The 15,968-nt window shown below is 45.5% G+C and overlaps 1 protein-coding gene across 2 annotated transcripts in view; it reads left to right on the top strand.

Moving 5' to 3' along the window:
* The first annotated feature begins 10,762 nt into the window (after window positions 1–10,762).
* Window positions 10,763–15,968, top strand: part of LOC121536914 (ephrin type-A receptor 6) — a 279,339-nt gene continuing 274,133 nt past the window's right edge. For both annotated transcript variants that reach the window (XM_041844556.2, XM_041844555.2), the window contains exon 1: window positions 10,763–11,537. In XM_041844556.2, the coding sequence (XP_041700490.1) occupies window positions 11,459–11,537 (79 nt within the window). In that variant the 5' untranslated portion in view covers window positions 10,763–11,458. The remainder of the gene's footprint in view (window positions 11,538–15,968) is intronic.

Here is a 15,968-nt window from a genome sequence, read left to right as displayed (position 1 = left end):
AATTGATTTTTCTTCATCAATCTACACGCAATACCCCATAATGACAAAGCAAAAACAGTTTTTATTTTCTTTTTTTACATTTATATACAAAAAAACTGAAATATCACATTTACATAAGTATTCAGACCCTTTAATCAGTACTTTGTTGAAGCACCTTTGGCAGCGATTACAGCCTTGAGTCTTCATGGGTATGACTCTACAAGCTTGGCACACCTGTATTTGGGGAGTTTCTCCCATTCTTCTCTGCAGATCCTCTCAAGCTCTGTCAGGCTGGATGGGTAGCATCGCTGCACAGATATTTTCAGGTTCGCCCAAGTCTGAGGTCCTGAGCACTCTGGAGCAGGTTTTCATCAAGGATCTCTCTGTACTTTGCTCCGTTCATCTTTCCCTCAATCCTAACTAGTCTCCCAGTCCCTGCCGCTGAAAAACATTCCCACAGCATGATGCTGCCACCACCATGCTTCACCGTAGGGATTGTGCCAGGTTTCCTCCAGATGTGACGCTTGGCATTCAAGCAAAAGAGTTCAATCTTGGTTTCATCAGACCAGATAATCTTGTTTCTCATGGTCTGAGAGTCCATTAGGTGCTTTTTGGCAAACTCCAAGCGGGCCGTCATGTGCCTTTTACTGAGGAGTGGCTTCCGTCTGGCCACTCTACCATAAAGGCCTGATTGGTGGAGTTCTGCAGAGATGGTTGTGCTTCTGGAAGGTTCTCACATCTCCACAGAGGAACTCTGCAGCTCTGTCAGAGTGACCATTGGGTTCTTGGTCACCTCCCTGACCAAGGCCCTTCTCCCCCGATTGCTCAGTTAGGCCGGGCGGACAGTTCTAGGAAGAGTCTTGGTGGTTCAAAACCTCTTCCATTTAAGAATGATGGAGGCCACTGTGTTCTAGGGGACCTTCAATGCAGAATACATTTTTTGGTACCCTTCCTCAGATGTGTGCCTCGACACAATCCTTTCTCGGATCTCTACGGACAATTCCTTCGACCTCATGGCTTGGTTTTTGTCTGACATGCACTGTCAACTGTGGGACCTTATATAGACAGGTGTGTGCCTTTCCAAATCATGTCCAATCAATTGAATTTACCACAGGTGGATTCAAGCTATAGAAACATCTCAAGGATTATCAATGGAAACAGGATGCACCTGAGCTCAATTTCGAGTCTCATTGCAAAGGGTCTGAATACTTATGTAAATAAGGTATGTCTGCTTTTTATTTGTAATACATTTGCAAACATTTCTAAAAACCTGTTTTCACTTTGTCATTATCGGGTATTGTGTGTAGATTGATGAGGAACATTTTTTATTTGATCAATTTTTAGAAAAAGGCTGTAACGTAACAAAATTTGGAAAAAAGTAAAGGGGTCTGAATACTTTCCGAATGCACTGTACACACATATACACACACTCATTTTGTTTGTACTCATGTTATAGCCAACTCTTGACTTTTGTATAAATTATTTTTTATAAAATATTTGTATCTAGTTATCATATATTCATTATCTTTAACTGGTTAAATATTTGTAGCTTGCATGTCTCAGTAATGATTAACATAGTTAAATAGTCGTAAATCTCTGCTTGATTTAGCTTTTGGTATATTTGGCATTTTTATACATATTCTGTATTTCCACTGAAGAAAGCAATAATTAATCAACACACTACTGTAAATAAATGGACACTACCTGTTATAAAATGGAAATTGTTCTCCGTAAATAAATGGTGAGAAATGTTTGGTCTGAAACCATTCGGCTATGGGTTTCACAGCCCTATAATAATGATACAAGTTATATCACCTTTAAATGGGTTTATTTACAAGGCCAAACCCTCCCCTAACCTGGACCAATTGGGCACCACCTCATGGGTCTCCCAGTCGGGGCCAGCTTTGACACAGCCTGGGAATTGAACCAGAGTCTGTAGTGACGCCTCTAGCACTGCAATGCAGTGCCTTAGACCGCTGTGCCACTTGGGAGACCAGGGTATAAGATGTTAGGAATACTGGCATAGGAGAGTCTGACATGAATTAAATACCCTAAGCCAAAGCTATGTTTAATGTCAGCAGCAATTTCCAGTGAGAAATGTTCAGTCTGAAGCCATTCGGCTATGGGTTTCACAGCCCTATTATAATGATACAAGTTATATCACCTTAAAAAGGGTATATTTACAACCTCTGGGGTATAACATGGGGCGGCGCAGAATTGGCCCAGCGTCGTCCAGGGTAGGGGAGGGAATGGCCGGCAGGGATGTAGCTCAGTTGGTAGAGCATGGCGTTTGCAACGCCAGGGTTGTGGGTTCAATTCCCACAGGGGGCCAGTATGAAAAAATTAAATAATAATAATAATAATAATAATAATGTATGCACTCACTAACTGTAAGTCGCTCTGGATAAGAGTGTCTGCTAAATGACTAAAATGTAAATGTATATAGAAGAGTCTGACATATAACCCATAACTGTCACAGTTCCCTCAGCCAGAACCCAGAAGCAGACCAGGACAAGGAGAGTTGAACGAAGGTGAGGGTTTATTTAGATACAACAAAAGGTGCAGAATAATCCAGGGACAGAGCGGGCGGCGTGGATGAGTAGTTGGGGGTGCAGTACTAGGTCCAGTGATGGCTCGGCAGCCGCCGACCATCAGGCAGAGGTGGGGTGAAGGTTCCGGACGTGTGACTGCAGGTGGAACAAAAACGGAGGTAAGGACACAAAAACTCAACAAAGTACAAAATAACAAAACTCACGCTAGAAACTCTAAACTGATACACAGAACACCTACTGTTCATGGCTAACGATCCGGCAGGAACTGGATGTTTGGCCAGAGCCTAAAAAGGGTGATGATGAGGGCCAGGTGTGCAGATTGCTGACGGGATGCAGGTGCGGAAAACAAGAGAGCTCCCCGGAGCGTTCCCGAACCCTCGGGAAACTGGAGACTACGAACACAAAAACACTAGTCACCAGACAGGACCCGACTCAGACTGCCGGGATCGTTACAGTACCCCCCCTCCGACGAACGCCACCGGGCGGACCTCCCGGAGCGCCAGGATGGAGGCGGTAGAAATCCCTGATGAGGTCAGCATCTAGGACCTGTCGCCGCGGAATCCAACTCCTCTCTTCAGGACCATACCCCTCCCAGTCCACGAGATACTGGAAACCCCGGCCCCGCCGTCTGGAATCCATGATGCGACGCACCGTGTAGGCAGGACCACCTCCGATCATCCGAGGAGGAGGAGGAGGAGGCGGAGGAGGCAACAGAGGACTGAGGAAGACAGGCTTGAGGCAGGAGACATGAAAGGTGGGATGGACTCTGAGCGTCCTCGGTAGTTTGAGTCGAACTGCCACCGGATTGATCACCTTCTCCACCACAAACGGACCAATGAACTTCGGTAACAACTTCCTAGACTCAGTCCGTAACGGAAGATCCCGTGGCCAACCAAACCCTATCTCCGATGGTATAGGTGGGAGCGGGGATCCGGCGACGATTCGCCTGGAGCTGATACCGATCCGAACCTCTAAGGAGTGCCTTTCTGGCCCGATGCCAGGTCCGGTGGCAACGACGAATATGAGCCTGAACAGAAGGCACTGATAGCTCCTTCTCCTGAGAAGGGAACAGGGGAGGTTGGTAGCCATACAGGCACTGGAAGGGAGACATCCCAGTGGCAGATGTAGGGAGAGTATTGTGGGCATACTCAACCCAAGGCAACTGAGAGGCCCAGGAGGTGGGGTTGGAAGAGACCAGACAGCGTAAGCGTGGATTCCATCTTCTGGTTGGCTCTCTCCGCCTGACCATTGGATTGGGGGTGAAAACCAGATGTGAGACTGACTGTAGCTCCAATGGCCAAACAGAAGGACTTCCAGACAGCAGAGGTAAACTGAGGGCCACGGTCGGAAACGATATCACTGGGCAAACCGTGGACCCTGAAAACCTCCCCTAACCAGGATCTCGGACGTCTCCGAGGCAGAGGGAAGCTTGGCAATAGGCACAAAGTGGGCGAACTTGCTGAATCTGTCCACGATAGTCAGAACGACCGTGTTCCCCTCAGAAGCGGGCAACCCCGTGACGAAGTCCAGGGCCAGATGCGACCATGGACGCCGGGGAATAGGAAGGGGGTGAAGTAGTCCAGAGCTGGGCCGATTGGTACTCTTATTCTGCGCACACACAGGACAGGCAGCAACAAAACCCCCGAGTATCCTCGGCCATGGCAGGCCACCAAAAACGTTCTGCGAAGAAACGCCATTGTCCGAGCCACGCCAGGGTGACAAGCCATCTTGCTGGCGTGGGACCATTTGAGGACAGCAGGACGAACCGACTCAGGCACAAACAACCGACCGGGTGGACCGTTACCGGGACCGGGCTGAGTCCGAAGGGCCGCCAGCACCTCCTCCTCAATCTTCCACATCACTGCTCCCACGACGCAGTTCCGGGGGAGAATAGTCTCGGTCTTGGACCCACTCTCCTCCGTCTTGGAGAACATCCGGGACAAGGCGTCCGCCTTGCCGTTCTTAGATCCAGGTCGGAACGTCAGGGCAAACTTGAATCGTCCGAAAACAACGCCCACCTGGCCTGACGGGGAGTTGAGACGTTTAGCCGATTGCACGTAAGCAAGATTCTTGTGGTCAGTCCAGACAATAAACGGTTGCTCCGCCCCCCTCCAACCAGTGGCGCCACTCCTCCAAGGCAAGTTTCACCGCGAGAAGCTCCCGGTTACCCACATCGTAATTCCTCTCTGCAGGCGAAAGGCGACGAGAGTAGTAGGCGCAGGGATGGAGTTTACTGTCCGTGGAGCATCGCTGCGACAGGATGGCGCCAACTCCCACATCAGACGCGTCCACTTCAACGACGAACTGACGGGCCGTGTCCGGTTGAGAGAGAATCGGTGCGTTGGTGAATCGCCTCTTCAAATCCAGAAACGCTCGATCCGCCTCCGGATTCCACTTGAAGGTCCTGATACTGGAAGTCAAGGCAGTTAATGGAGCGGCCACACGGCTGTAATCCCGGATGAATCTGCGGTAGAAATTCACCAAACCCCAAAAATCTCTGGAGTTGCAATCTCGTACCGGGCTGGGCCCATTCCAGAACCGCTCTAACCTTCTCCTGATCCATCCTAATCTCACCCCTGGAGATGATGTACCCGAGAAAGGATGTAGTGTGGGCGTGAAACTCGCACTTCTCGGCCTTCACGAACAGGCGATTCTCCAACAATCGCTGCAGAACCTGCCGGACATGCTGGACGTGGTCGGAAGGTTCCTTCGAGAAGATCAGAATGTCATCCAGGTAAACAAACACGAAGAGACCGATCATATCTCTCAGGACGTCGTTCACCATACTCTGGAATACCGCTGGAGCATTGGTCAGTCCAAACGGCATCACCTGATACTCGAGTGACCCATCGGGTGTATTGAAACCCGTCAACCACTCGTCCCCCTCTCTGATCCGGACCAGGTGATACGCATTGCGTAGGTCTAGCTTGGTGAACACCGTAGCACCCTGTAAGGAGTCGAAGGCAGAACTCATCAAGGGCAGGGGATACTTGTTCTTGACCGTGATGTCATTCAACCCCCGATAATCAATACACGGTCGAAGAGAGCCATCCTTCTTTCCCACAAAGAAGAATCCTGCCCCCAGGGGTGATGACGAGGGACGAACGAGACCAGCAGCTAGGGACTCCTTGATGTAGGTCTCCAACGCCTCACGTTCAGGTCGGGAGATACTGTATAACCTTCCCTTGGGGTAGACAGCTCCAGGGACCAGGTTGATGGCACAATCATATGGTCGGTGGGGAGGAAGTGACAGAGCCTTCTGCTTACTGAAAACTTCCCCCAAATCGTGATATGTCTCGGGAACCAGGGACAAATCTGGGGGTTTAGCCTCAATCACCTGACTGGGAACCGAATGGGGGCAGGCAGTCTTGAGACAGTTAGCATGACAATCAAGGCTCCAACTCGTTACCTTGCCCGTCACCCAATCGAACGTGGGATTGTGTTCCTTCAGCCAGGGGTATCCAAGGACCAGAGGAACATGGGAAGACGGCAGAATGAAAAATGAAATCATCTCAGAATGATTCCCCGACAACCGCATCTTAACCGGTTCAGTCCTCATCGTGATACGTGCCAGACTACTGCCGTTCAGAGTGGTCGCTTCAATGGCTTCCGGCAATTGCTCCTTGGAAAGCCCCAGCTGTTCCACCAACTCGGCATCAAGAAAGCTTCCATCGGCACCTGAATCGATAAAAGCGTTAAGCGCTAAGCTCTGATTCCTGTTCACAAGGGTAGCCGGGAAGCGGGGTCTGACAGAGGTACTGAGAGGTTGAAACTGGCTCGCTAAAAGTCCTCCCAACTTTAGCGAGCCGGGCAGTTTGACGACCGCCGGGAACAAGTGGAGATGTAATGTCCCGAGCGACCACAGTAGAGGCAGCAGTTGGTCTTACGTCTATGTTGACGCTCCTCCTTGGTTAACCCGTGCCGCCCCACTTGCATGGGTTCAGAATCGGGAGAGAGGTCCTCTCCACTAATCCTTAGTGGTGGAGAATGATCGACGTGTTCTGGTCCACCACCCGACCCGACTGGGAACTGAGACGCTGATCGATTGGACGGACCCCATTGCTTCTCCCTCCTTCGCTCTCGGACTCGATTATCCACCCGAATAGACAAGGCTACCAAGCTGTCCAGGTCACTAGGCTCCGGATAGGAGATCAACTCATCCTTGAGCTGCTCCGACAGGCCCTGGTAAAAGGCCGCTTGCAAAGACTCCTCGTTCCACCCACTCTCCACAGCCAACGTCTTGAACTCGATCACGAAGTCGGCCACGCTGCGAAGTTCCTTGGTGAAGAGAAAACAGACGCCTAGCTGCGTCCCTCCCTCGGACGGAATGGTCGAAGAGCTTCCTCATCTCGGCCGTGAACCCCTGGTATGAAGCCATGCAGGGATCCTGTCGTTCCCAAACGGCTGAAGCCCACTCCAGCGCTCGACCACGCAGCAACTCAATCAAAAAGGCTATCCTAGCCTTGTCAGTGGCATAAGAGTAGGGCTGTAGATCGAACACTAATCCACACTGCATAAGGAAGGAACGGCATCTTCCCAGCTCCCCCTCATATTTATCCGGCGTCGGAACCTTGGGCTCACGGAGGGACACAACTTCAGAAGCGGCAGGCGAGATGGGTGAAACCGGTAGTGGGTCCTCCACCGGACACTGGCGTTGGTTCTGGACCTCCGTCAGGCCGGTAGAAAGGTTCCGAACTGACAACGCGATCTCCTGTAGTACCATGCTATGATGGCCCAACATCTTCTCCTGCTGGGTAATGGCATGGCGAACAGAGTCCAGGTCCGCTGGGTTCATATTTGGCCGGATCGTTCTGTCACAGTTCCCTCAGCCAGAACCCAGAAGCAGACCAGGACAAGGAGAGTTGAACGAAGGTGAGGGTTTATTTAGATACAACAAAAGGTGCAGAATAATCCAGGGACAGAGCGGGCGGCGTGGATGAGTAGTTGGGGGGTGCAGTACTAGGTCCAGTGATGGCTCGGCAGCCGCCGACCATCAGGCAGAGGTGGGGTGAAGGTTCCGGACGTGTGACTGCAGGTGGAACAAAACGGAGGTAAGGACACAAAAACTCAACAAAGTACAAAATAACAAAACTCACGCTAGAAACTCTAAACTGATACACAGAACACCTACTGTTCATGGCTAACGATCCGGCAGGAACTGGATGTTTGGCCAGAGCCTAAAAAGGGTGATGATGAGGGCCAGGTGTGCAGATTGCTGACGGGATGCAGGTGCGGAAAACAAGAGAGCTCCCCGGAGCGTTCCCGAACCCTCGGGAAACTGGAGACTACGAACACAAAAACACTAGTCACCAGACAGGACCCGACTCAGACTGCCGGGATCGTTACAATAACTTGAGTTCAGTCTTCACCAATGAGAACCAAGAGGGGCCTAGCTTCGTTCTTCATGACTGGGAAAGGCCTCGATTCTAGGCCGTAGAAAATCCTACATCCATCTCATTAGATCAGAACAGTGATTTATATTACTGGTTTGCATCCTAAAAAAAAAGATAGTTGTGTTTTTCTGCATAACCCACTTACATTGTTTGTCTACCCATTTGATGTGGATCATTGTCAGGTTATTAGATACAGTTGAAGTCGGAAGTTTACATACACCTTGGCCAAATACATTTAAACTCAGTTTTTTACAATTCCTGACATTTAATCCTGGTAAAAATTCCCTGTCTTCGGTCAGTTTGGATCACCATTGTTCACTAGATATATTAATGTAATTACACCCAACACAATGTTAAAAAACAGAATGCTTCCCACCACTAGATCACATAACTAGACGTGAGCTGGACGTGGTCCCAACGTTGCCAACAATGTAGCGGAAGAAAGTGAAAGCTGCAACAGGGACTCTAACCAGGGCTCATACATGGCAAAGTGAACTCTAACGGCCGTTGCCATGAAAACCTAGTAGGCCTCTGGGCAGAAGCAGTAGGCCTACAATGCTGGCATATGCCTTGTTACAATAGTCTAAGTATATAACATGATTGACATGACCGTAATAATCATCATTAAACGGCCTTGGAAGTGCCATAAGTGTAATCCAACAAAATGCATTATTTTACATTAACCTGTTTAACTGCATTGATATGGCTTAATTGATCATAATCCAGACTCGTTATAGATGCAAATACCATGCAGTTGCACCCGAGGAATTTAAACCAAACAGATTTTTTTTGCAGGTCTTCTGTTTCCCCACATTTATTGATGAATTAATTTCCCATCATGTATCCCCATTCCCAATCAAATACCTTCATCGATACCACAAAAAAAACAGACAAATACAGCTTTTTACTCCAATCTGGCAACCCTCATAAAATCCGACATAGCACCAGTATCCCAAAGTATTGAGCGAAAGCAAGCATTGAAAACAGCATTGGCATTATAACAATTTTAAAAACGTAAGGCTACTATTATATTATAAGTACTTCGGTGACAACCTGGTTGACTAACAATATCGGGTTGATGACACGTTTGTTTTTTTATATAAATAAATGTGGGACAGAAAAAAAGGCAGTGTAGAGCACCATTGCCCAAAATGCATTGCTCCAATAACTTTCAAAAGAAGTTTGCCCCCCAAAAATGTATTTTCCTATGAATGAAGTCACACAAAAACGTGTATTTTCCTACGGATTAAATCACACTAAAATGTGTGTATTTTCACAAGAAATAAGCCACACAAAAACGTACAAAAACTCACGAAATCTGCTAAAATACTTTCTGTACATATTTGCACGAATTGAGTGTGAGATTGTGTTGTTACTTCACATATGCAAATAACTTGCATTAGATGCATACATACTGTAAATGAAGAAAACAGGTTAATGAATTTGAAGGAATTAATTATTTTTATTTCTTAACTATTTTCACTGAAAAAGGTTGTTGTTTGTCCAAGAGGATAAATAACAGAAGAAAATGTGAACACATTCACTAAAACATAGTTTTTAATTAATTGTATTGTCATACTAATTATGTTTAAATCATGCAATCATCATCAGCCACTGAATAGGATTCTGAATCCATTCTCCATCTCTATCCAACTGGCTATTTCCATAACAATAAGAAATCTATGAGGCATCATTCTAAAGCCCTACATCCTCATATCACTTACCCAGTGGTTTATAACTGCAATACATCTGGACTGTCACATTCATAGTTTTATCCATTCTTATAGACATAGGGATATTCTCCAGCCTGCCTGCCTAGTTCTGCTTTGCCAACATGAACTGACAGCAAATAATTTGTGTGGCGATTGGATAAGTTAGCATCGTTCTGTCACGCCACCTCCTTGATAGCTGTTGTCCTGGACCTACAAATGCCTTGACTTTTATGGATCAATTGTATTGGTGGAGTTTTGCAGAGTACATTCTGTTGTTGTAATGTGGGCTCAATCCCAAGTCCTCAGTGACAGGGATGGTCATTGGCTAGAGCAGACAATATTTCTGATTGGCTTTGAGCTGAGTGGTTCTGACTGATATTGTTTCTGATTGGCTGAGAGTTTAGTGATTCTGACTGATGTCCCTTGGACTGATTGACTGGCATCATGACAGGAGGGAGTGTTGCTTTGTTTAACCCCACAAGGTGAGGAGCAGTTTGGTTACTCACTCCATGAAGCGTCCATCGGGATGGGATGAAGACCTTCTGTACTCCAGGCTGACATTGTTGTTGGCCTGGATGACACTATTGCGTTGAAGATCCACTGGGTATAAGTTGTTTGTAGGCACAGATCTAGGATCAGCTCATCCACCATCAAGCCTACCATTAACCATTAGGGGGAAAACACAAAACTGACCCTAGGTCTAGGAGCAATTTACAACAGAGTCAATGTTTTCCAAATGAACAATTTCAATTATAAACTTGAAGTCACCTTTACAGTACATTTACTGTAGGCCTACATGAAAGTAACCTAATAATGTGAAAATGAATGCCCTGACCTTCCAAATTGATTTTCCAAATGTAAAAAAGGTATAGGCCTAGGTAAGCATAGCTAATCTCGTTTAAAATGGAGGCAGATATATCCACTTGCAATTTAAGCTATGCACCACATTATATTACATTTTCTCCCACACAGATAATTTGCAATCCAAATCTACCTGGAATAGCAGTAACAACACTGGCCATCAATAACCTGCAGAAATATTGATATCCAGCTGGAAGACGCACACACACACACGCACACACTTTGCTGGCTGCCATGCACACTGCGGTTGTGTTGTCAGCTAACACCCTCTAGTGCCGGGCGCCCTGCACAAACGCGCTCTGTTTCGCCGTTCTTTAGCTGTACTCTGTCGTTAACTGGCGTTGTACGGTTCTCTGCTGCAGCAGTCAGTCCAGGCTTGCATGGAACTGGCTACAGCGGCACTACGCGCGCTCACACCGACCAACCAAACAACGGATACCGTGCCACTTGGAGTTTGGAACTGTCTGTCACTAGCCGCATCCTGGCGTCCTCCATTTACCGCGTGAAGGAATCACGAATACGTTTTGGCTGAAACCAGGAGAAAATAAAATAGCGCACCTGAGGAGGAATGTTTGATTAGATTTCTTGTCAAAACAGTTAAATACAGGAGGCTCCGACACGGAGCACAACGTTTTAATGATCTAAGAAGTATTTTGTCGTTGAGCATTGCTCTAGGAATGCGGTCTCTGCCGGTATATGTCGTCTTGATTTTAGTTTTTGCCGCCGTGTGAACTTCACCAACCTTCCTCAGCTCTCCGCCGGATCATGCGATGGATCTCCTCCAGTAGCCTACAGCCGTCTGTCAGCTCTCTCCAGCGGGGACTTGATGTGAGGAGGGTCCGGGAAGAGGAGAGACACCCACGGCTCCGCTTGGGATTTCAAGGCGCGTTGTGACCAGGTTTCTTCTCTTGGATAGTCTCCTGCTCGGCGCGGTGCTGGGCAGCCAGTGGATGGTACAGAAATGACTTTAGGAGAAAAACTCTGCCTCGTTTTCCTATTTTTTCGGATTCTCTTCACTCCTACCAGCCACGGCAATCAAGGTGAGATATTTTATCTGCGCCTGACTTTGGAGAACAGTTTAATATGAGCCTAAATTAGTTGACATGCATATTTATTTTTTCGGGTAAAGGCTGCTGATATGTGCTTTAATTCACACTTGTGGCACGTGTTTCCACCCGCGCCAAAATGTAGCCATAATAGATTACAGTAAACCAAAGATTGCATTTAAAGTTCACCAATATATAGGCCCGAACCTGTAGATAGGTCATGTAACATGTAACAGTAGGCACCGCCAATAAAATAATAGTCAGTAGCCCTAGGCTACGACGTTCATATTCCAACCAGCACGTGTGCTTTTCCAAATGAGTGTCAGTCTGCGTTTATAATAGCTTGAAAATAGCACGCAGTTTGATTTTGAATAATGTGAACCTATGGCAATTCAACCGTTTATCATGTGTGGAAAAAATAGGCCTACTGGGAGGACAACAACCTACCGGTAAATAACGCACGGAGCACTTTCCCGCGCTATGAATGCAGGAGGGTGAGAAGTTGACAACCTGGGGATGGCAAATCAATTAGGCTACCGATCTTCAATGACTACAACCATCCATTACGTTTTACATGAGGTTTACAAATGGACAAAATACTTACAGTATCAAAAATACATCAAAAATACATAACATCCCATTTAATTTGTTTTAACATTCTGTAAAGACTGAGGTTAAACGTTTTAATTTGTATTTATTTAAGGCCATACTATATCTTCAAACTATACAGATAGATTCCTTGATCCAGGCAGATTGATGCTCTCAGGTGAATTGAGCTCTCAGCAGGCTTTTGATCCCATTACTGTTCCATTCTGCTATATTGACCTGATGCATGACTGCAAACCACGTAAGAATCACACCAGATAATAAAATCACCCTTATGTTGCCTTTAGAGTTTAATCTGTATTCTTTCTCTATTGTGTTGTCTTTGTCTCTGCAGCCAAATGTGGTTATAGAAGCTCAGGTGTGTGTGTGTGCTTGAGTGTGCGCGCTATCACTCAGGTTTAAAATAGTTATATTGATTATACAGGGACACAGAGGGATGTGGCCCCTAGGTTATATTTGATTGTTCTCTCAGTTCAATAAAAGTGATACTACTCCCTCTTCTGATACTACTCCCTCTTCTCCCAGGCAGGTGCTACATAACAGCCCCAGTGTGTCTTTGTGCAGAATGCCTCTGAGATTTTGCATTAGGCTGCTTCCAGCCTCTGTCCGTGGTTCTGAAACCGTGTGTGTTGGAGTGTGAGCCTATGTGTGGCATCCAGATTATGTGTATTTCTCTCCTGTTGTTGTTGGATTTAGAGGCCTTACCACATGTCACACTTCATCAGAAAACAACTCTAGAATTATGTTTTATCTCTGCCAGACTAATGTCCCTTTGCTTTTAAAACCCATGTGTCAAATGTTGTATATTGCCTTGAACCGGGCGATGCCAAGCGTTGTAGATTGGGGATTTCACAGGCACAATTGGGCCTGATGTCAGCTGAGAGGAGAACAATGAAAACCAATCAGTCTCATCCTCCCTGGCTGGGAGACGCTGAATGCAGCATGTCAGCCAATCCCTCACACCAACACTGGTGTTCTGCAGGGACGCAAAGAGTTATTAACTAAGCCCTACTACACAAACATTGGCAAGTTTCAGCTTTCTCTACAGTACTCACTGTTATTGTTATTTCTGTGGGAGTTTTTTTGGAGCTGCATAGTTTTTTTTTCTAATCTGGCTGGTAAATGAAGGGAGGATTGGCTAAATTAAAGGATTGGCTAAATTAAATAAATTGCAGAGGTTCTGAGAAGAATGTTGGTCCATTGTTGTACCGTTGTTTTAAACTGTCCCCAAACTAAAGGGTTGATCCTTTTAAATGAGGCAGGATATCCCTTGGTTCATTGGCTTTGCTGCTGGGCCCAGACACCCTTCCAGCCTCTCATTAAACCAAGACAAATATACCCAACAATTTTATCTGATCTTATTTAAGCTGTTTTGTGCCCATAAGGACAGGTCTCCATTAGTGATGGGGGAGGAAATCGATACAATTACATATTGCAATATTATTTTGGATGATATTATATAGATGCCAAGAGTGTGCCAAGCTGTCATCAAGGCAAAGGGTGGCTATTTGAAGAATCTCAAATATAAAACATATTTTGATTTTATTTAACACTTTTTTGGTTACTACATGATTCCATATGTGTTATTTCGTAGTTTTGATGTCTTCACTATTATTCTACAATGTAGAAAACAGTAAAAATAAAGAAAAACCCTTGAATGAGTAGGTGTGTCCAAAGTTTTGACTGGTAGTATACACTACTGTTCAAAAGTTTGGGGTCACTTAAAAATGTCCTTGTTTTCGAAAGAAAAGCAATATTTTTTGTCGATTTAAAATAACATCAAATTGATCAGAAATACAGTGTAGACATTGTTAATCTTGTAAATGGCTATTGTAGCTGGAAACGGCTGATTTCTAATGGAATATCTACATAGGCGTACAGAGGCCCATTATCAGCAACCATCAGTCCTGTGTTCCAATGGCACATTGTGTTTGCTAATCCAAGTTTATCATTTTAAAAGGCTAATTGATCATTAGAAAACCCTTTTGCAATTATGTTAGCACAGCTGAAAACTGTTGTGCTCATTAAAGAAGCACTAAAACTGGCCTTCTTGAGACTAGTCGAGTATCTGGAGCATCAGCAATTGTGGGTTTGATTACAGGATCAAAATGGCCAGAAACAAATAACTTTCTTCTGAAACTCGTCAGTCTATTCTTGTTCTAAGAAATGAAGGCTATTCCATGCGAGAAATTGCCAAGAAACTGAAGATCTCGTACAACGCTGTGTACTACTCCCTTCACAGAACAGCGCAAACTGGCTCTAACCAGAACAGAAAGAGGAGTGGGAGGCCCCGGTGCACAACTGAGCAAGAGGACAAATACATTAGAGTGTCTAGTTTGAGAAACAGACGCCTCACAGGTCCTCAACTGGCAGCTTCATTAAATAGTACCTGCAAAACACCAGTCTCAATGTCAACAGTGAAGAGGCGACTCCGGGATGCTGACCTTCTTGGCAGAGTTGCAAAGAAAAAGCCATATCTCAGACTGCCCAATAAAAATAAAAGATTAAGATGGGCAAAAGAACACAGACACTGGACAGAGGAAGATTGGAAAAAAGTGTTATGGACAGACTAATCGAAGTTTGAGGTGTTCGGATCACAAAGAAGAACATTTGTGAGACACAGACCAAATGAAAATATGCTGGAGGAGTGCTTTATGCCATCTGTCAAGCATGGTGGAGGCAATGTGATGGTCTGGGGGTGCTTTGGTGGTGGTAAAGTGGGAGATTTGTACAGGGTAAATGGGATCTTAAAGAAGGAAGGCTATCACTCCATTTTGCAATGCCATGCCATACCCTGTGGACGTTGCTTGATTGGAGCCAATTTCCTCCTAAAACAGGACAATGTCCCAAAGCACAGCTCCAAACTATGCAAGAACTATTTAGGGAAGAAGCCGTCAGCTGGTATTCTGTCTATAATGGAGTGGCCAGCACAGTCACCGGATCTCAACCCTATTGAGCTGTTGTGGGAGCAGCTTGACCGTATGGTACGTAAGAAGTGCCCATCAAGCCAATCCAACTTTAGGAATCATGGGGTGAAATCTCTTCAATCTCTTCAGCTCTTCAACTACAATGCCAAAGGTCTACAAGGGTGTAATTGCTGCAAATGGAGGATTCTTTGACGAAAACAAAGTTTGAAGGACACAATTATTATTTATATTAAAAATCATTATTTCTAACCTTGTCAATGACTACATTTCCTATGCATTTTGCAATATTTCCTATTCAAACTAATTTCATGTATGTTTTCATGGAAAACAAGGACATTTCTAAGTGACCCCAAACCTTTGAACGGTAGTGTGTGTGTGTGTGTGTATATATATATATATATATATATATATATATATATATTGCTTTCAGTACTTACAGTATATTTCCATGACTGATCAAAATTCATTTCATCATGTTTTCTCCTGTCTATCTGCAGCAATATGTTTGGAACATCAAATGGCAATGAGATCGCACTATCGAATCGCAATAGATATAGAATCGTGAGAATCACAATTCCTATCGTATCGGCACCTAAGTATGGTGATAATATCGTATAATGAGGTCCCTGGCAATTCCCAGCCTTAGTTCCCATCCCCAACTACTAAACCCTATCCCTGATAAAGTTGTGTTCATCATCAGTGCATGCATCAGAAGCCTGTCTCAGTGGTGCCACCTGCTGCTGGCTCTGCAAAGAATCTAGGTGCGAGAAGGTAGAACTAACTATAAATAATAAGTATACAGTGAGGGAAAAAAGTATTTGATCCCCTGCTGATTTTGTATGTTTGCCCACTGACAAAGAAATGATCAGTCTAGAATTTTAATGGTAGGTTT

This window comes from Coregonus clupeaformis, chromosome 23 (genome assembly GCF_020615455.1).
Source record: "Coregonus clupeaformis isolate EN_2021a chromosome 23, ASM2061545v1, whole genome shotgun sequence".
Classification (NCBI taxonomy): Eukaryota; Metazoa; Chordata; class Actinopteri; order Salmoniformes; family Salmonidae; genus Coregonus; species Coregonus clupeaformis.
The sequence above is the reverse complement of the archived record's forward strand: the minus strand, read 5'-3'. Positions and strand labels throughout refer to the sequence as shown.